At 39.2% G+C, this 21,384-nt stretch overlaps 1 protein-coding gene across 1 annotated transcript in view; it reads left to right on the top strand.

The window, feature by feature from the left end:
• Positions 1-21,384, top strand: part of LOC122565047 (transcription factor 12-like) — a 148,845-nt gene that overhangs the window by 91,426 nt on the left and 36,035 nt on the right. The window contains exons 9-13 of the mRNA XM_043720678.1: positions 4,683-4,785; positions 6,600-6,739; positions 9,062-9,209; positions 20,287-20,351; positions 20,585-20,663. Of these exons, the coding sequence (XP_043576613.1) occupies positions 4,683-4,785; positions 6,600-6,739; positions 9,062-9,209; positions 20,287-20,351; positions 20,585-20,663 (535 nt within the window). The remainder of the gene's footprint in view (positions 1-4,682; positions 4,786-6,599; positions 6,740-9,061; positions 9,210-20,286; positions 20,352-20,584; positions 20,664-21,384) is intronic.

Below are 21,384 nucleotides of genomic sequence, written 5' to 3'. Positions count from 1 at the left end.
CCCACCCCCCCAAAAAAACTTATCTCTCCACTCCCGAGGCTCCCAGCCTCATTCCTGATTAAGTGCTCTAACCCAAAATCTTGGTTTTCCTGCTCTTTGGATGCTGCCTGACCTGCTGTGCTTTTCCGGCAACACACTAACAAGAAGATAGTCAGCACCTTTTTTTAATTGAAATCTTTTACAGATGTTACTGTAGATTTGCAAGAAGATAATATTCTACCCTCGTCGGGTTTATTATGATGCATGCATTCCTCCTGCACAGCTGTGTTTAAAGCTGGGCAGATGCCAGAAATGGACAGATGGCAGTTATTAGATGTACATCATTCAGTTCCCTTCCTGATGCTTGCTATTTAATCAGATTATAAAATAAGTCAATTTTTCTAGATTCGTTTTCAACCCAGTAACCTGATCTTTTAGATTTAAGAGTGTATTGTAGGAGAAAAAGATTTTGCATCTGATTTCTCAGTGTGTATTGTTGTCTGTAACATTGTAGCTTTATGTATGGTAATAAAATGAACACCTTTTATTTTAACTTAATTGAACTGCAGGACTTACTTGTGAATGATTCACGATCCATTTTAGGAAACTGACATCAATCATTTCTAGGTTAGATCTGGCACAGTAAAAGTACTTTAAAATTGCACTCAAGGTCTTCGCTATCTAATTTGTAGCTGGGGACAGTGGCCTTTCTTCCTACTCCTGCAGCCTGTGGTGTAATCCTAATATCCATCGTTCTCAACTTCTTATTTCCTACTTGCATTGCTACTCTTGCATCATCATTTAAAAGCACAAAGTTCACATCCATGTTTATGATAATTCCACCTCACAGCACCTCCTTCAGTCCCCTTGTTGAGTACTTCTCATTCAGCATACATTTTCTCAAATATTTGGAAAATAAAAGCCACTTGCCTTCAGTCCACATCACAGTTTCACTGGGGTGAATGACCTACTCAGCTGCCTTTTGTTATCTCTGGAATTGACTGCAATATTCCTGTGTACACTTGGCCACACCCCAAGATTTACCCTCTGTAATTTTGAGCTCATGCAATTTTTTTAATCCAATCTTGTCCTTCTGGCTGAATTTGCACCATTTGGTTTACTCATTGCCTATTTTCTCGCAAACTTACATTGGCTCCTTGTGAACTGTGCCTTGATTTTAAAATCCTCCCTGCTGTTTTCAAATCTGATTGTGACCTGCCCACACTTTATCTTTCTATTCTCTATCCTTTCAATCCTCTAATATTAGTTTCTTTAATTGAGGCCTCTTGACAATTTCTGACCTTAATTACTTCACCTTGATTTGCCAAAGACCTGATCTCTGGCATTTCCTCTACAAACCCCTCTCTTTTGCTTACTCCTTTTGAGGCATTATTTTTAAGATCTAGTTCTTTGATCAAGCCTTTGGCCCTTGTCCTAAATTAACGAACTGTGGCTCTGTACCATATTCTAAACTTTATACGCCTTGAAGTGTTTTTGGCTAGTATATTACATTAAGAATACAATGTAAATACTTGTTTGGTCTTGAGATAGCAAACTAACTACATTAATTTTTAGCTACATTAGCTTTTGTAATGTAATTGCATGCTTTTTATAGTTCAAAAATGTAAATTTAATTCAAAAAGATTCTTAAAATATCCATCTGTAAAGGTGCCATTCTCTGTCTCCTACTTGCTTTGCAACATGAAAAGGTAAAACTTCATGTTCCTTTTTAAGTTTTTTTTTAATGGCATTTATTAAACAAATAAGAGAAACTGTAGAATTTTAAAGGAGGCCTTTTGGCCAATCATGCCTGTGTTGGTGCTGACTTAACAGAGAATGGTTTTGGAAGGACGCAGTTTTCCTACCAATCTTTATATACTTTCTATAATTTGCAAATGTCTGTCTATTTTTCTTTAGTTGATGTTGTATACCTTAACCCTTTTGTGGGAAGACATTGGATTTTCTAACCACCTTCTGTAAGGGAAAGAAGGCTTTCCACTTGATTCATTCATCCAATCTGGAATCTGGGCTTTTTTTTTAGTTCACTAATTAGTGGGAGCAATCCACTGGGGGTTTGTACACTTATTTTTAAATGTAAAAAAAGAAAGTCCTGCAGATTTGAAAGCTATCACTCCTTGCTTGGTCTTCTCCAGGTCGTTGAAATTGCCCCAATTTGTTTGAGCTATTCTTAAGACAAATAAGTGTTTTGGATCATCATTTCAGTGAATGTAGTTGAATGTTTTCCTCTAATATGCTTACTATAATGGACTCTAGAACTGCAAGTAGCCCTCCAGTTGTGACCTAATCGGTAGTTTGTACAAATTCAACATTACTTGCATTTACGTATGAAGAATGGCTGTAATTTGCTTATTAATGGATTTTTCTGAATGAAATCTGTTTTTAAACATTAATATTCCTGAATCACTCCGATCTGTTACTGCTATGTTTTTCAAATTATTTATGCTTGCATTTCATTTGACCTATTTTTCTAAATCAGCCTGTTCAGAGATGTTAATACGCACATTAAACCTAGGCCTTTATTTATCACTTTCCTTGTTTAAATGTAATTTTTTTTTTAACCTGCTCCCTCTATAAATATGCCTATGTCCTGCAATCTACTATCTGCTTATTACATCCAGAAGTTATCATTGTAAAGTGGTGAGGGAGCAGACTGGAGTAGGACAAGAGCAAATAAAGTTAAAAATCACACAACACCAGGTTATAGTCCAACGGGTTTATTTGGAGGCACTAGCTTTCAAAGCGCTGCTTCTTCTGATAAAACACCTGATGAAGAAACAGTGCTTCGAAAGCAAGTGCCTCCAAATAAACCTGTTGAACTATAACCTGGTGTTGTGATTTTTAACTTTGTCCACCCCAGTTCAACACCGGTATCTCCAAATCATGAGAACAAATAATGTTCTCTTCTCCCATTTAAAAGCCACATTGAAGTAGGACTCTTTCAGGTCCTTATTGAAACACCTTTAATTTGGAGAAAATGGAGTCATCAGAGAAAACTTGAAGTAAAAGGTCAGACAGTGAGTACGTACTGGCAGGACTTTGTTGGGTTAGAATGCCTTTCTAACAGTACTGGGTGTACTTACCCACTATGGGCTGTTGGGGAGTTCAAAAAAGGGGGCTTAACACCTCTTTTGAGGTCATCTTAGGGTTTGGCATAACCAGTAATGAAACTTTAAATGAAATAAATGAGTAATGAAAGTACATCTGGTGAGAGGTGGAGCTGAAAATGAATAGGGTGTACATAATAAAAAGATACAGTAAGTGTCAGGAAATTGGGAACAGTGTGAAAGCAGTGAAGGATGTTGACTGAGTACTCAATGTAGATAGGAAGACCCTGAATAGGGGGGAGAGAACGGTTTGGAAAGGAGAAATCAGTTCTCTGGGGCCAGAACAGACTGAAAAGATGGGTCTGCCATGGTAGAATCATTTTGTGGCGTTTCAAAAGGAAGTAACCGAGCTGTGCAGTTTTAGAAATGGAAATTGGAGGCTGCAGAAGAGTGATTGCAAAAAGAGGTGACAGTGTTGGAATTGATGGCTTGATGCATGTTGATGAGATCATAGTCCAGTAGGAGGTGATGTTGAAGTTTGGTATTCAGTCGCTTCAAAGTAACTGTTGGGTCAGCCAAATGGTAGTTCCAGCTAACATTGTCTGGATTGGATCTGTGAAAGTGAAGTTCTGCAAGCTCAGATGACATTAGAGTGAGTAGATCAAAGAAATTGATCCAGCTTATATCAGGAAGAAAGGATAAAAGGCCAGATAATGGAATCTAGGTGAAACAAGAGAAAGTGTTCACCCTACCTTAAAGTGGGTGTGACTTAAAAGCTCATTGTGCCTAGTTTTGAAATTTGAGGAAGGTGTCTAAGGCATAGATTTGAAATGCTTTCTGTCAAAGGACCCTTTTTCAAATAGTAAAATCTACAATATTATACTGAAGTGAATGGTTAACTTAACCCTTTTCTTAGGAGGGGGAGAATCCCTCTAGGTTGGTTTCACCTGGCACTCACTGCCAGCCTTGTTAACTGAGGTTCTCCCCAGTGATCATCTTGTTATTTTACATTCTCCTCCATTCTGTCACACCACTGAAGTGAGACCAGAAGCCCATTTTGCTGCAATCTGCTCCTAATTCAGATCAAAGCCACTTGTGACTGCTGCTCATGAACATATTGTTTGACCCTTTTAAGGATATGTACCCCACCTCCATTTGAGAATCTGCAATAAGAATAAGCATGAGGCGTTTATTGGCTGATCATTTGGTGGCCATGCTTTTGAGGTGAGTGGGGCTGGTTAAAAGGTGAATAACTTGCTGCGAAATTCCCAGCTTCTGACCTGCACTTCTAGCCATTGTATTTATATGGTTAGTCCAGTTCAATTCCTTGTAAATAGTAACTGTCAGGATATTAGTGGGGAGTCCAGCAATGATAGTCAAGGGGAAATTATTTGCTTATTTCTGTTTTGTTGGAGATTATCATTGCCTGCCACTGTGACACAGGTTACTAGTAACCCTGCTAATTATAGTCATGTAAATTGTGAATATATACTTATTACAAAATCCTTAGACTTCATTAAGGTGGAAAAAAATTCAATTATTTGGGTTTAAATGGCATTAAAAACTGTAGAAATTTAGCTTAAGACCTTGATTCAGTTTTTATCTTTTTAAATATATTTATTCAACCTTCCAATGCAGGTCTACGCATCAACATCAACTGAAGAATATAGCAGAGATACATCTGGGTATTCTTCATCCAAACCTTCAGGTTCTGTGTTTCCAGGATCTTTCTATATTCAAGGTAAAAGGCGGATTACTGATAACTGAATTAATCAACATTGAACTGATGAATGCATTCTGTTTTCTCTTTATTAAATTGCAATTCCTGATTCACAATTGATTAATAATTAGGACATGTTTTGAATGCATAACATTGTCTTTGTGTAGTCATTTCTGTAAAGGAACCCTACTTTGAGGTAAATTAACTTTTTACTGGGGGGGAAAAAAAAATAAGGAATGAAGTATCAATATGATGCATTGCTCCTTTTGTTTTTTGTTCTCTGGGTATTAGTCAAAATCATTCTAGCTCAACCGTACATGTGAATGCTCAAACCTTTGTGTATAATTTTTCAAACCAATCTTTTTTCCTCCTACCTTAGCCCCTGCACAATTTCTTCTCTCTGTCTTTCTTTACATCCATCTAGGGTTTGAATCTTGACAAGTAGTTTTAGTTAGGGAATTGAGAATGATTTGTAAATGTGATTGTTAAGCACAATAGGGTCTTGCAACAGCCTGTGTGGGGTACAAAGTAATTATTTCAGTTAAGTTATTGATTTCATTGGTTTTTCACAATTTCTGGTCGATACTGAGACTTCACACCACCTCGCCCAGTTGTTCTTCTCCTGCCTCTTGTGCAGAGAGCAGTCTTCCAAAGTGCATCCCATTTCACTTAAGCAACTATGTAGGCTGAGAGTGGTAAATAATTTCTGTACATAAATTGCAATGTGAACAAGTTAGATGAAACAGACTCTTGGTGCATTTGATTTATCCTATATGGGTGATTTCATTTCAAGATTGCGACTGGAGCTTATTCAACATCTTTTAAGATGCTGGTTATATTTTCAATATTTTTGGTTTTGCTTTTACTAGCAGCTAGTTCTTCTCAACAAAGCATCCATTATTAGATGCAAATGAAAGTTCCTTTGTCAGCCTCAATAATGGTGCAACTTGAACATAGAAAGTGACATCCAGACACCTAGTTGGAGCTTGCCTTTTGTCATGTCAAGCTATCCTATGGGGTAAAAACAATGACTGCAGATGCTGGAAACCAGATTCTGGATTAGTGGTGCTGGAAGAGCACAGCAGTTCAGGCAGCATCCAAGGAGCTTCGAAATCGACGTTTCGGGCAAAAGCCCTTCATCAGGAACAAAGGCAGTGAGCCTGGAGCATGGAGAGATAAGCTAGAGGAGGGTGGGGGTGGGGAGAAAGTAGCATAGAGTACTTTCTCCCCACCCCCACCCTCGAGCTTATCTCTCCATGCTCCAGGTTCACTGCCTTTATTCCTGATGAAGGGCTTTTGCCCGAAACGTCGATTTCGAAGCTCCTTGGATGCTGCCTGAACTGCTATGCTCTTCCAGCACCACTAATCCAGAAGCTATCCTATGGTCTATCTTACTGAAATTGAACACAAATGACTTAAGGATGACTTTCATCTGTAAGTTACTGCCCACTAGGAACTGGATTAGGAGTGCAAACTAATTCACATTAGTGAAAGAAGAGTATTTATTATTCTACTCTTTCCTCTTTTCTTCCTCCCCCCAACCGCAAGGGAAAAGTCTTAGTCCAGATTCAACCTTGTAATGAAGTTGTTAATTAGATCAAAAAAGGGGTTTTCGTTCTGCATCAATAAGAACGGATCCCATTGAATACCTTAGGATATATTCACAGAATGCAACAAATAACTGGAAAGAAAAAAAATGCTTTACCTAAGAGTGATTTGATTTACTTTTATCTTGTTTTATCTATATACAAAACTGACCAGATAAGAGTGTGAATAATTAAACTTCTGTTCCTGTGTGCATAGCTATTTAAGTACGCTTCTTGTTACATTTTTAGATGGTATTCACAATGGTCCTGATGTTTGGACCTCATCTAGTGGAATAGGCCAGCCAGGATATGGAAATTTGATGGCAAATTCTTCATCCCATTTGTCCCAATCTGGTGGCTACAGCAACCTTCATTCACAGGAACGCCTGGTAAGTGAGGTTTATCTCCAGAATGATGATTCTAGGTTGGAAATGCTTGTTTATTGTTATCATTTTTTTTTCTCAGCATTTCGTCCTGGTTTTAGTGGATTTTAGCCTCTGGCAAAACTGTTATAATACAAGTTTCATACTTGTTCTAAAGGCCAAGTGATAAATACTGATGTTTGGTTGTGCACATTTACTCAATTGTTACATCATCACTGAATCATTTAGCTGATGCTGAACTATTAAAGTCCGCTTATGGAAAGCGATCCATTTCAATCAGTATGCTGATACAGTTTTACTCAGCATTCTTGTTAAAATGTGAAAACCATTTAGGTCTGCTGTTTTTAAAAACTGGTTTTAAACAAACTCAATAGCATTTACAGTTTAGCAATTTGCTTGGAAAGTTTAAAGGACAATTTCTTTGTTTAATTTTTTATCTCTAATGAATATAGTATTTGTTACAGAATAATATACATTTGATTAGTACTACATGTCTCAAAATATATATCACAGTGAATTATTTCTGGAAGTTACATAAATAAATTAGCTATTAATGCCAAAAGAGTTGTTTTGATACCTTTTTTTTTCTTATTTTTGTCAATCTACCCCATGAAATATAATGTTTCTTTTTAGAGTATGGGTATTTTTATCCAACATGGTTTTCTTATTCCAGTGACACAATTGATTGTTCATGTTGGAGGTCATTTCAAGAAGTGTCAAAATAAGAATATTTTAAACTGCATCCCATGAATCGCACTGCCTTCTGCTCGGCTGGGGTTAAATCACCATTGGAGGATGATAAACCATCAACAACCAACGTTTTCCATTTGGTTTTTAAATAAATTATTGTTAAATTAAGGCTATTTTTTATTTATTTAGGACAAAAGTTAATGCCTTATGGAATGAAATGAAAATTCATTCTTGACTTTGTATGCAGTGCAAGTTTATGGATAATATTAATCAGCCAGAAACACTGAATTTTCCTGTTTATTTTGGGCTGATATTGCCTGAAAACCAGGCACGTATTAGAAAGAATTTTTTAAAAACGCAAATCTGTATTTATGGCCATAAGAGATTTGCATTTTTCTTCACCTAAAAAGCAAGAGGTACAATTTGCAATAGATGTAACCTATTGAACAGTACAGCCTGTTTGTTACTCTGGGCATGAAAGTCACATTAAATATTCAAAGGTCAGATATAATTTTTCCAGATTTGTACATAACAATGTCCTTAGCCCCAACCTCCAGGAAGCTTGCAGTTGCACAGTGCGAACTTCCTATTCCCACAATAGCCATCCTCTGAAGTGATAATTCTGATTAGTACCGAGCTTTACTACTTTCAAATTTCATTTCCTCAAAAATATGAGCTATATCGTGAAGGCCAAATTTGTTTCACGTAGTCTCCTGTCTGTTGCTGGAAAAGTCCTCTCTTGAACCATTCAGAGATATTGTAGAAAACCTATATCAGATCTTCATTTTACCTATTTTGTTTCAATATCACTAAATATCTTTAAACAAGCCTCCTGCATGCTCCTAAGTTTGTCCAACTGCGAATTTTAAAAATAGTCATGGTTTGTTCTATTAGTTTCTGTATCAATTTTGAGAATTCAGTACTTGAAAATGTTCTAAGTAGCTGATAGAAATCTAACATTTCTAGTTTAAAATATGGCTTAGTGGCATGATTGGAAATCCTTGTGTTTTTGTTTTCATCTTTTGTTCTAACTCGCAAGTTGTGTTATAACATGCACTTGTTTGTAGCCTCTTCAAAGACGTTCGGTCAGGGCTAATTAGTAGTGTACTGCCAGTAAACTCAACAGAGCCAGGGAGTCCTTCGTGCTTTATTCTGAAATAAAACATTTCCCTTGTTACTTGCCAGAGATGGCATGATTGAGATTAGAAGCCTCCAGAAGAAATCATGAATATGGATTATTCTGCCAACTTTAGTCAAACCACTTTTACTTTTTAAACCTTGAAAATGTGTAATAGAAGTTTTTATTAGTTTTAAGGGACAGAGATTGCACATATGACGGTCAGAATCTATACCATGCACCTACTGATTTATTGGCTCGCATCTTTATCCAAGTATAGAACAAGGGCAAAGACTTAAACTAGCCTTTTGTTTCATGACAATTTCCTTTTACCTGTTGTTTGTTTTTTGTTTCTGTTTTGTTTTTGTTTATGATTTTTTTTTAAATAAACTCAGTTATAAAATCTGTAGTTTTAAGACTGATTACAAGTGCCCTGAACCTTCAGCGCAACCACATACTTTCAGCACTTGGAAAATTGATGAATGAGCTTTGTGCCTCTACATTTTTCTTTTTTTTTTTAGAGCTACCCAATACACAGTGTGCCATCAACAGAAGTTAACGGAAGTCTTCCATCTTTGTCTGGTTTCCATTGTTCCAATAATGCAGGTTCAACTGCATATGGTGTTTCATCTCACACACCACCAATCAGTGGGACAGAAACCATCATGAGTATGTATGGCTTTTTAACGCATGATTGCTGTAAATATTTTGATCTGTTCATATGTATGAAGCATATGTTGTCCTGTTGTTTTCTGTTATCATTGTTAAAGTTTTTGTTTCATAATTCCAAGTTTACATCTTCAATGTCACTGTGTTTTGCATTGAACTGATTGTCGTGGCCTTTTCAAATTCATTCACTGGCCGTGAGCATTACTAGATGGGCCAGGATTTATTACCCATGTCTTTTTGCCTTGAGAAGGTGGTGATCAGCTGCCGCCATCCATTTTGGTGTCAGTAGACCATTCTGGTAGGAAGTTCCAGGTGACTGACTCAATGACACCAAAGAAACAACAATATATTTTCAAGTCAGAATGGTAGTGGCTTGAAAATGTTCTCCCCACACATCTGCCTCCCTTAAGATGATGGTTGTGGGTTTGCAAATTGCTGTTTTAGGAGCCTTGATGAATTTCAGCAGTGCATCTTGTGCATGGTACACATTGCTGCTGCAGTGCATTGCTGGTTGAATGACCAAATGTTTGTTTGTTGATATCCTATCAATCAAGTGGGCTGTTTCATCCTGAATGTAGGCCTTAAGATAGTAAGAAATAGGAAGGAGGGCAAGAGACTCCTTCAAACATCTTTGTAGATGGTGTATGTTGCCTGAATGATGGCATTTCTTTGTCATCTCCACAGTTGAAGAGCCCTGCCAAGTTTCAATATTTCTAAGTTATTTATTATTTTGAGAATGAATCATTTTGCTGAATGCAGTACTCATTTTGAGATTTTGGAGAAGGTTTGTAGCTCAGATTGTGGATCAGGTTGTCTGCTTGCTGAGCTGTTGGGTTTGTTTTCAGAAATTTCATTACCACGCAAGGTAGCATCAGTGAGCCTCCAGTGAAGTGTTGGTGTTCTGTCCCACGTGCTGTTTGTGTTTTGGTTTGTCGCGGTGGGTGGTGTCATTTCCGGTTCTGTTTCTGAGAGGTTAGTAAATGGGGTTCAAATCTGTGTATGTTTAATGGAGTTCTCAGTTTGGATTCCAGGTCTCTCTGAATTCCCGTGAGTTTCTTTGTTTAGCCTGTCCAGGATGGATGTAATGTCCCAGTCGAACTGGTGTCCTCCTTTGTTTGTGTGTGGATACTAATGATAGTCGTCATGTCTTTTGATGGCTCATTGGTGTTCATTTATCCTGGTGGCTAGTTTCCTGTCGGTTTGTCCAATGTAATGTATGTTGTAGTCAAAGTTTGTGAGAAGATTTGTAGCTCGGGTACTCGTTGCTGTGGTTCTGTTCGCCGAGCTGGAAGTTTTTGTTGCAAACGTTTTGTCCCCTGTCTAGGTGACATCCTCAGTGCTTGGGAGCCTCCTGTGAAGCGCTTCTGTGGCGTTTCCTCCGGCATTTATAGTGGCCTGTCCCTGCCACTTCCGGTTGTCAGTTTCAGCTGTCTTGGATCCATCAAATTCTGCTTTGCAATTGGTACTCTGAGTAAATTTTTCATCAGGTATTTATACATCTCTCTTGATTTTACTCATGGAATCAGTCACTGCTGCCTACTTTTCATCCTCTTCCTCCTAGGTTCTAGTCTTACACCCTCTATTAAAATATATGTTCAATATTTTAATTAATTTGTCTGTATTCTTTAGGAACCTGAATATATTTCAATAAAATGATACTTAAATTTTAAAACATGTTTTATAGCATTAGGCCTTGAGCATTTAGCTCAAGGTTTTGGTGTGGTCATTGTTGACTGGAAAAGAGGTTTGCATAAGCCCTTGACCTCCGAAATGTACCTCTTCAGACAATATTTCTAGGTAGAGTATCCCTACAGTGGCTTTTAAAAGAGTAGGCTGGTTAATAGCTAAACATATTACATGATATAACCATAATAAGGAATACCTGATCCTGAGAAGTAGAGACCCGTATGTCCTCAAAGCCTCCCTGAAAAGGTGAAACAAGCTGAATCCATCTCCCCAACCCTCTTGTCCCTCCTGTCCTGCTTGTGACTGAATCTGCGCATTACACGTTTGAGTTATTGGTCGTTCTCGAAGCTACTGATCTGGAGTGAAATCAAGTTATCCACAATTCCAAGGGACTGCCTAATAAAGAATGGCTTTGTCTGACACAAGTTTAAAGGACAGGTGACCAACTCAATCCTAGGAGGCAGGGCAGATATATTTGTGCCTTCAATTTAACTCTGGTTTATTCTTTTATCTGCTGAGGCCATGCTCAGGAGTGATGGGAGGAAAAGGGAGTTAGACTTTTGGACAGATTCATGAATAGAAAAGGTTTTATGGGCCAAACACAGGCAAGTGGGACAGGCCACTATAAATGCCGGAGGAAACGCCACAGAAGCGCTTCACAGGAGGCTCCCAAGCACTGAGGATGTCACCTAGACAGGGGACAAAACGTTTGCAACAAAAACTTCCAGCTCGGCGAACAGAACCACAGCTATGTTGTAATCCTTGTCGGGTACTTTGTATATTACATTCGTTCTGGTGGGTGTGTGGTCCTTTTAAATTCATCAGTAGTTATCTTAGGTGTGGTAATAGGTTTGTGGGCTACCATGTTGCCTTGAGGCTGGAGTAGTCTGGTGGTCATCTCCTGCAATGTCTTTGTATGGTACAGTGTTATCGTAATCTCTGTGTGTGTTGTGTTATCTTGCTTAGATTTGTTGTGCAGGAATCGGCGGATTGTGCTTATCACATAACGGTTAGAACATAAAAAACAGGCCCTTCGGCCCACGATGTTGTGCCAAGAATTATTCCTAATCTAAAATAAAATAACCTAAATTACGCACCCCTCAATTCATGCTATCCATGTGCATGTACAGCAGTTGCTTAAATGTACCTAAAGACTCTGCTTCCACCACCACCACTGGCAATGCATTCCATGCATTCACAACTCTCTGCATAAAGAACCTACCTCTGACGTCTCCTCTATACCTTCCTCCGAATATCTAAAATGATGACGGCTCGTGCCAGTCAATCCTGCCCTGGGGAAAAGTCTCTGGCTATTGACTTTATCCAAGCCTATCATTACCTTGTATACCTTGATCAGGTCACTTCTCTTGCTCCTCTCCAGAGAGAAGTCCAAGCTTAGTCAACCACTCTTCATAAGACAAGCCCTCCAGTCCACGCAGCACCTTGGTAAACCTTCTTTGCACCCTCTCCAAAGCCTTCTGAATCTTTCCTATAGTAGGGTGACCAGAACTGGACGCAATATTCCAAGTGTGGTCTCACCAGGGTTTTGTAGAGCTGCAGCAAAACCTCGCGGCTCTTACACTCGATCCCCGTGTTAATGAAAGCCAGAACACCATATGCTTTCTAAACAACCCTATCCACTTGGGTGGCAACTTTGAGGGACCTATGCATTGAACACACAGATCCCCCTGTTCCTCCACGCTGCCAAGACTCTTATCTTTTAATCCTATATTCAGCATTCTCGTTCAACCTTCCAAAATGCATCACTTCACATTTATTCAGGTTGAACTCCATCTGCCATTTCTCAACCCAGCTCTGCATCCTGTCTGTGTCGCACTGCAGCCTGCAGTAGCCCTTGATAGAATCAACGGCACCTCCAACCTTGTGTCATTGGCAATTTTACTTACACACCCCTCAACCACCACCTCCATTTATAAAAACTACAAAGAGCAGAGGCCCAAGAACTGAACTCTGTGGGACACCACTCACCACTGACCTCCAGGCAGAATACTTTCCATCTACTTTCCATCCAATTCTCTGCCTTCTGTAGGCCAACCAGTTCTGAATCCAGACCGCCAAATCTCCCTGTATCCCATACCTCCTGACTTTATGAATGAGCCTACCATGGGGACCTTATCAAATGTCTTGCTGAAGTCCAGATACACCACATCCACTGCTTGACCTTCGCAGACCTGTCTCGTCGTCACCTCAAAGAACTCAAGATTTGTGAGGCACGACCTGCCCCTCGCAAAGCCATGCTGACTGCCCTTAATCATTATGCTTTTCCAAATAGTCATAAATCCTATCCCTCGGAATTCTTTCCAAAACCTTGATGACCACAGATGTAAGGCTGACTGACTGGTCTGTAATTGCCAGAGATTTCCCTATTCCTCTTGAAAAGAGGAACAACATTCACCTCCCTCCGGTACGACTCGCGTGGACAGTGAGGAAGCAAAGATCTTCGCCAGCGGCTTAGCAACCTCCTTTCTCGTTTCCTGGAGCAACCTAGGATAAATCTGGTCTGGCCCTGGAGACTTATCAATCTTAATGTTTGTCAAAATTTCCAGTACATCAGCTTCACCAATCTTGATCTGTTCAAGCCTGTTTCCCAGCTCCTCAAAGTTCTCATTCACAACAAGGTCCCTTTCCTTAGTGAAAACCGAAGCAAAAAACTCATTTAGGGCTTCCCCCATTTGCTCAGACTCCACCCACAAGTTCCCTATGCTATCCCTGACCGGCCCTTCCTTCTCCCTGAACATTCTCCTATTCCTCACGTATGACTAAAATGCCTTTGGGTTCTCCCTCATCCTTCCTGCCAAGCCTTTTTCGTGCCCCCTCCTGGTTCACCTCAGTCTATTTCTGAGCTCTTTTCTAGTAAACCTGTAATCCTCTAAAGCTGTGCTAGATCCTTTCTTCCTCCGCCTTACGTAAGCTGCCGCCTTCCTTTTGACAAGAAGCTCCTCTTGTCATCCAAGGCTCCTTAATCTTACCCCTTCTTGCCTGTCTCAGCGGAACAAATTTGTGCATCACTCGCAACAATTGCTCCTTAAACCGTCTCCCCATGTCAGTTGTGCCCTTGTGGAACAATTGCTCTCAATCTGTACTTCCAACTCCTGTCTGATTAGCGTCATAATTTCCTTTTCCCCAATTAAATATCTTCCCTTGATAAATGTGAGGCAGTTGTGGTCACTGTCACCAAAGTGTTCTCCCACCGCAAGATCTGACACTGTCCTGGCTCATTGCCGAGCACCAAATCCAAAATGGCCTCTTCTCCTTGTCAGCCTGTCTATGTACTGAGTAAGGAAACCCTCTCAAACACCTGACAGAAACAGCTTCATCCAAACCATCTGCATTAAGGAGGTTCCAGTCAATATTGGAAAAGTTGAAGTCACCTATTAACAGTAGCCCTGCTACATCTGCATTTTTCCACAATCTGCCAGTCTGAGTTCTTCAATCTCCCTACTGCTATTACGGGGTCTGTGGAAAACCCCCAATGAGGTGGCTGCTCCTTTGCGTTCCTAACTTCTAGTAGAAAAACCTTCCTCAACAGCCTTTGTTTCTGTAGCTGTGATGCACTCTGATTAGCAATGCCCCTGCCTCTTTTTCCACCCTCCCTGTTATTTTTAAAAGTTCTAAACCCTGGAACATTTAGCAACCATTCCTCCCCCTATGAAACCCACATCTCCATTTATGGCCACAACATCATAGTCCCAAGTACTGATCCATGCTCTAAGTTCATCACTCTTATTTCTGACGCTCCTTGCATTAAAGCATCACACTTTAACCAATCCCTTTGTTCCTGAATACATTGTATAGGTGTTTCTCCTTGGCCCCTCATTGTTTCAAGGTGCTGCAGTGTGTTATAGCTCATTTAAATAGTGTCCTAATGCAGCTCCATTTGTGGGTGTTGAGATGGTTGCTTTTGCACTTGAGTATCTGGTCAGTGTGTGTGACTTTCTTGTAAATGCTTGTCTGCAGTTCTCCATTGGTTTTTCGTTCTACTGTAATGTCCAAGGAGGGTCTTGGATGAAACCAGAAGGGTCCAACACACCCTGTTAATATGGATTAGCAAAGGTACACAAACAAGGGGCCCCCCTCAGACCCATAGTCTCATTTCCTAGCACACCGACATACAGGTTAGCAATGGAACTACAACAAAAGCTATAACACCTGCTGGAAGACTCCAACCACTCCATCCAAGAATTCCTTAACACCAAAGACACCAAGATAGAGGGTGATGAAGTCATGGTTTCCTTTGACATGATGGCCCTTTTTCACATCAACAATTGTCACCCTAGCCAAAGAAACATTGGCCTCACTGCTAGACAAACCTGGGATACAAACACCCAACAGTGCTAACTCCAAGGACAGCATCCTCAAATACCAACTTCACCTTCAACAACAGGATATACAAACAAATCAATGGGATGCCTGTGGGCTCACCAATATCAGGACTTATAGCAGAACCAGCTATGCAAAGGTTAAAACAGACAGCCCTTCCCATAATCCAGCCTAAGCTTTGGGTCCGCTGTGGGGATGACACCTTTTGCCATTGCAAAACGTGACAAACTAGAAGAAACCCACAAACACACAAACAAGATCCTCACCAGTATAATGTTCACCAAAGAGGAAGCGAACAATAACCCACACTCCTTCGATGTCACAGTAGAATGAAAAACTAGTGGAGAACTGCAGACCATTGTTTACAGGAAAGCCACTGACCAGATACTCAACTACAAAAGCAACTATCCCAGTACCCACAATGGAACTGCATCAGGCCACTGTTTAAACGAGCCACAACATGCTGCAGCACCCCCAGAGCTATGAGGAGCTGTGCAGAAACAACTATACAACGTATTCCGAAACAACCTGCTAAGCACAATCCGTTGATTCCTGCACAACAGATCGACACAAGGTGACCCAACACACCCAGAGACTCCAGTCACTCCACCATACATCAAAGACCTTTCAGAAATGACCACCAGACTACTCCTGCCCCAAGGCATCATGGTAGCCCACAAACCTAGTACATCACCTAAGACAGCTACTTTAGTTTGGGATTATGGAAACTAGCCACCAGGATACATGAACACCAACTAACCACCAAAAGACATGACTGACTATCACTAGTATCCACACACATAGACAAAGGACACTATATCCATCCTGGGACAAGCAAAACAAAGACAGGTGCGGGACTTCCTAGAGACTTGGCATTCGAACCGGAACTCCATTAACAAACACACAAATTTGAACCCCATTTAACCAACCTTTCAGAAACAGAACCGGAAATAACACCACACACCGCGACAGACCAAGACACACACATTGCAAGTGGGACAGAATGCTAACACCTCACTGTAGACCCACTGGTGTTACCCAGCATGGTGATGAAACGTCTGAAAACAAACTCACCAGCTCACTGAGTAAACAGACAACCAGAATTTCTTTCCTTTTCAGTGATAACTGGAAAATGCTTTGTGTAAAGAATAAAGATGTTTTTTCCAGGCGGTTCACAAGTACAAACAAGATCCTTCCATCTTCTGTTTCGTGTTGTTTGGTTTTGTTTTTTTTCCCTGGAGCTAAATTGGTTAATGTATTTCAGCAAGACAAAATGGTAAAAATAATTGGTCCTAGTTGAACCAATCCTTAAACTCCACATCCAAGCTTGATTTATTTAAGCTAATGTAAACTGTGTTTTGCACAGTTTATAACTTTTTTTTTTTGTCTACAATTTCATTTATTTTTGAACAGACTGAACTTATTAAACGTTTTGGTCTTCTAGCCATTGAATGAATTGGGGGTTGGTTTAGCTCCGTTGGCTAGGCAGCTGTTTTGCAATGCAGAGTGATGCCAACGGCCTGTGTTCAGTTCCTGCACAGGCTGAGGTTACCATGAAGGATTCTCCTTCTCAACCTCTCCTCTTGCGCGAGGCTCAGGTTAAACCACCATCAGTTGTGTCTTTGTAATGAGAAAGAGACCGTATGATCTGGTTAGACCATTGTGACTTTACCATTGAATGGGGCAAGAAACAGAAGTTCAACAAATTTGAAAAATTCAGTATAAGAAATTGCACCATCATAATCAGAAAAAGAGATTACAATTCATGGTGTTACATTTCACTTTTGGTTTGTTTTGATCATGGTCCATTTTACAGCATAAAAGTACTAAAATTGGATTTTAGCTCGAGAAATTGCAAACCTATTTTTTACAAACAAAATACATGTAATATTAGTATGCAGGAATTATTCTCCAATAATGTAAGTTTGTCGCAAAACTCATTAGGGCGTGGGATGTGAACTTTTGTCTGTGCTGTGTTCCACTGACACTCAGTGCAACCATATCTGACCACCATTAGAGCAAAGCACTGTGATGTATTGTATTTCTCCTAGAAGTTGAAACAGCATTGTAGAATTCATTACATAAAAGTGACTTCCCTTTACACAAATTTTGTGTCTTAAGTTAATGTCAAACCTAGTTAAATCAGAAGACACCACCTAAACCCAACATGCAGGAATTCCTCCGAACACATTTTAATATTCTGGGCCAAATGATGTCTGAACTCCAACTGGAATAAGAAATTTTAAGGCTTACTTTCTGCTAACACTTGGAGCAGAATTTCTGGTTATCCAGCAGTGTATGCATGAACATCAAGTTAATGTTATCTTGTGACGTTGGCGAGCAAATCTGTTAGGGAATGATAATTTGAGTTAGGCAGCTACTAGCCATTGAGGAGAAATGCATTTTGACACTAGTATTCCATACAAGTCGTGTTGAGGTTGTACAGGACATTGGTGAGGCCTCTTCTGGACTGCTCTGCCCAGTTCTGGTCAACCTGTTATAGGAAGGATATCCTTAAGCAGGAGATGACCAGGATGTTGCCGGGAATGAAGGAGTTGAGTTATAAGGAGATGCTAGGTAAGCTGGGACTTCTTTCACTGAAGTGTAGGAGGTTGAGAGGTGACCTTTAGAGGTTTATAAAATCATGAGGGGTATAGATAAGGTGAGTGGCAGGTGTCTTTTCCCTAGGGTGGGGAATTTCAAGATTTGAGGGCATATTTTTAAGCTGCAAGGAGAAAGATTTTTAAAAAAGACATGAGGGACTGTTTTTTTTTTTTAAATCTAGTCCAGTATGGAATGAACGTCCAGAGAAAGTGATGGATGCAGCTACAGTTAGTGTTTAACAGATATTTATGTAAGTACATGAATAAGAAACATTTAGAGCGATATGGACCAAGTGCAGGCAGGCAATCGTTTAGTTTGGGATTATGGTCAGCATGGACTGATGGACCAAAACAGTCTGTTTCCGTGCTGTATAACTCTGACTCTGTAAGTTGTTGTCATGTGGAATTAGTGCTGTTTCTCTTAGAGAATTAGAAGTTATCATGTGGAGTTATATTTTTGTTAAAAATTACTGATATTTGGCAAAGCTTCTACCTGCTAAAATAAGTTTTATCCAGATATAAATAAAGCATTGAGTTCCTTTTCTTGTATTTCCTTAATAAACTTGGTGATATTCACCACTTACTAAGTGTTATCCTTCCAAACTGCCTCGGGTGATGGGTTCTTCTATGGTTTCTTTTTTGTTTTGCTTTCCCTGTAATTTTCGATGCCTGGAATGTGCTCTGAGATATTTAAAAACATTTCATTTAATTTTTTGTTTTTAATAAATGAAAAGGAGTATGTAATGCTAATATAGATTTCTTTACAATTTCTCTGCTGCATTGCTCCTGCTGGTGATCACAGTTGAACATTTGGCCACAGGCCCTTGGATGTGAGTTGGGGGGATCACCCAAGTTCTTTAAAAGGATAGGCATTCTTTATGATTTTCTTTTATGCTAAACCACCGTCTCCATTAAGTGAATCCACTTATCCCACCTGTAAAAGGACTTTGTTTACAAATGGAGTGAGAACATTTGTAGCATTGATCTTCAAACTTGCACTTCTTTTAGGCACTGATTCACTACATTATAAATTGGTAAAGCAGTGCTTCTAGATGAAGACTCCTATTTAAAATGAGACAATATTACAGTCTGGCCTTTGCAGTGGTAACTGTTAGGATTGGCAATCATTATTCTACTAAATGGGTAACTTTACAAGTTTGTGCATGTGCAAAATAAAGTGGAAATCTAGATGTTACTGTTAGAGATCACACTGTCCTGGTCCTTGCCGCAGATGCAATCAGTAGGATCTTGATGAATTGACTATTTGTTTTTTTTTTGTTGGTCTCATTGTAAAAACCTTGAAAGAAAGGTACACTTGAATGAGTTTACCTGGGATTTTAAAGAGTATATGAACTTTATAATTATACCTAAAACTAGTTTCCTGGAAAGTTAGTGTCCAATTTAGCCATTGTCATGAAAACAATTGAACTTTTAAAATATGTTTTATTATTTTAGCTTCTACCTTTATTCTAATCATTTATTTCACTATTTGAAAATTAAGGATAAAGTGCTTCAGGCTTCAATATGTTTGGCTACTTCACATGCTTTTTGGCTTTGCTACTAATGTTGCTGGACACTTAAAGATCCACTTGACTTGTCATCAGATTTGAATTCTTGTCAGGAAAGGAAAAATCCTTGTCATGGAGTTGTCCAGACCTTCATGAGGTGTTTTTCTTTTGTCAACAGCCATGCTATGTTTTGCCTCTTACCACAAAATCCAAGCCATAATCTTGTTGTGCATGTGGAGGTGTGGACTTGTTATATCTTGGATTTTAAACCATTGATGCAATAGTTTTGGTAACGTTCAAAGACAAATCACTTTTAAAATAATTGGTCCTCCTTAGTACCTTGCATATGAAGGCTGGGGGTGAGGAAGGCAATCAAATGCAGATCTTAGGAGTGAATTGAAGAATGGTCTTGTCATTGGGTGGATCAGAGTAACACTTAACAGATTTTGCCACTTGAAAGTGAGCTTACATAGTGTCTTAACTTTGTGTAGGTTATGGTGTCCTGAATTTAAAACGTCGAGCCATTAATATATCAGATCTAGCTGCTCAATTTATTTGTCACTGTGTACACAAATGGAGTAATGCATTTGGCTGTTTTGTCCCTTATAAATGAGTTTCCATCTTTCTGATGTCATTTAAACTTCACAGCTTTTCACCCTTGTTCATCACTCACTCTTAAATTTTGTTAACAAAATTAACTGCTTTTATTTTTGTTAGCCATATTTAGTTATGCGAACATAATTTTTGAATTTGTATCCTATTTTTCAAGAAATAAATGATGAGGTCTTTGTCTAAAAAAAATGCTTCTGTTAAATTGATTTATTTAAATAATAGATTCATGTGGTTTATCTGAATTCAGATACATCTGTTCGCTGAACATAAAATATTTATTGTATTTACCTGCTGGGTTTCCTGTTAATGTATCTATTCTGGTTTTAGCTAACAGAGGAAGCTCAGCTGGCAGCCCACAAACCTGTGATGCACTGGGAAAGGCTCTAGCTTCGGTAAGCTTGCATAATGAGTCATTTTAAAGTAAGGATTAGTTAACGGTCTTTAAATAACATGAACCAGTTTATTGCAGGGTTAGAATTTTGTATGCAGCTAAATTTAGATTGGTACTTGAAATGTAGTTAATCAACATTACAATGTTCAATATGAATTCAGCTTCACAAGAAGAGTGCAATTAAGTAAGTTGCCTTTGTGTTGAATTCAGTTTGGCCCTTTTAATGTTTTCCAGATCTATTCACCAGATCACACCAGCAATAACTTCCATTCAAATCCATCAACACCAGTTGGGTCCCCACAGGCAATTGCAGGTAAATTGTGGTTTTGGTTATTTTCCCATGGTTTGATTTAAAATTCAGGTGTTCACTTTCGGAATATTATGGTTAGCATTTGTCTAAGCTATTACACCTGGAAACATGGATACATGGTTGTTCCATTATACTTGAATATGGTGCAGTTGCACCATCTAATGGTCAAAGCTTAAATTGAAGCAGTTGTTAAATGGGATGTAATTGGTATTTTCTGCCTTCGGTCATGGCATAGGATGTGGTTAGTCAGGCCAGCATTTAATATCCCTGTTTATCCTTTTAATGGTGAACAATTACAGCTTGTATGGTCTAGGTATTCCCACTTCATAGTTACAGAGTGAATTTAAGGATTTTGAAGATGAAAGATTAGTAACACATATTTCCAGGCCTGGATGTTACATGACATGGAATAAGGCTTGGAAGGGAAGTGTTCTCTTCTGATTGTTGCTGGTAGAGATGTGGCTTTGGATGATGCTGTCAAAGAAGTCTTGGGAGTTGATGTAGTGTTGGGAACCCTTGCTTTCATTGTGTTCTCAGTGAAAGGAGTGAATGTTTGAGGAGGTGGATAGGGATGTAGGCATTAAAGAACTTGAGCTGCTCTGTAATGTGGTTCATCTTTTCTGAGCTCTAGAACTTTCAGTAATGGATTGAATGAGAATTAAGCAAACCATTTTCAATTTAATATTGTGGACTTGATTTTGAGTAAAACAAAGTCTTACTAGCA

The sequence above is a fragment of the Chiloscyllium plagiosum genome, chromosome 31, assembly GCF_004010195.1.
Source record: "Chiloscyllium plagiosum isolate BGI_BamShark_2017 chromosome 31, ASM401019v2, whole genome shotgun sequence".
Lineage (NCBI taxonomy): Eukaryota > Metazoa > Chordata > Chondrichthyes > Orectolobiformes > Hemiscylliidae > Chiloscyllium > Chiloscyllium plagiosum.
The sequence above is the reverse complement of the archived record's forward strand: the minus strand, read 5'-3'. Positions and strand labels throughout refer to the sequence as shown.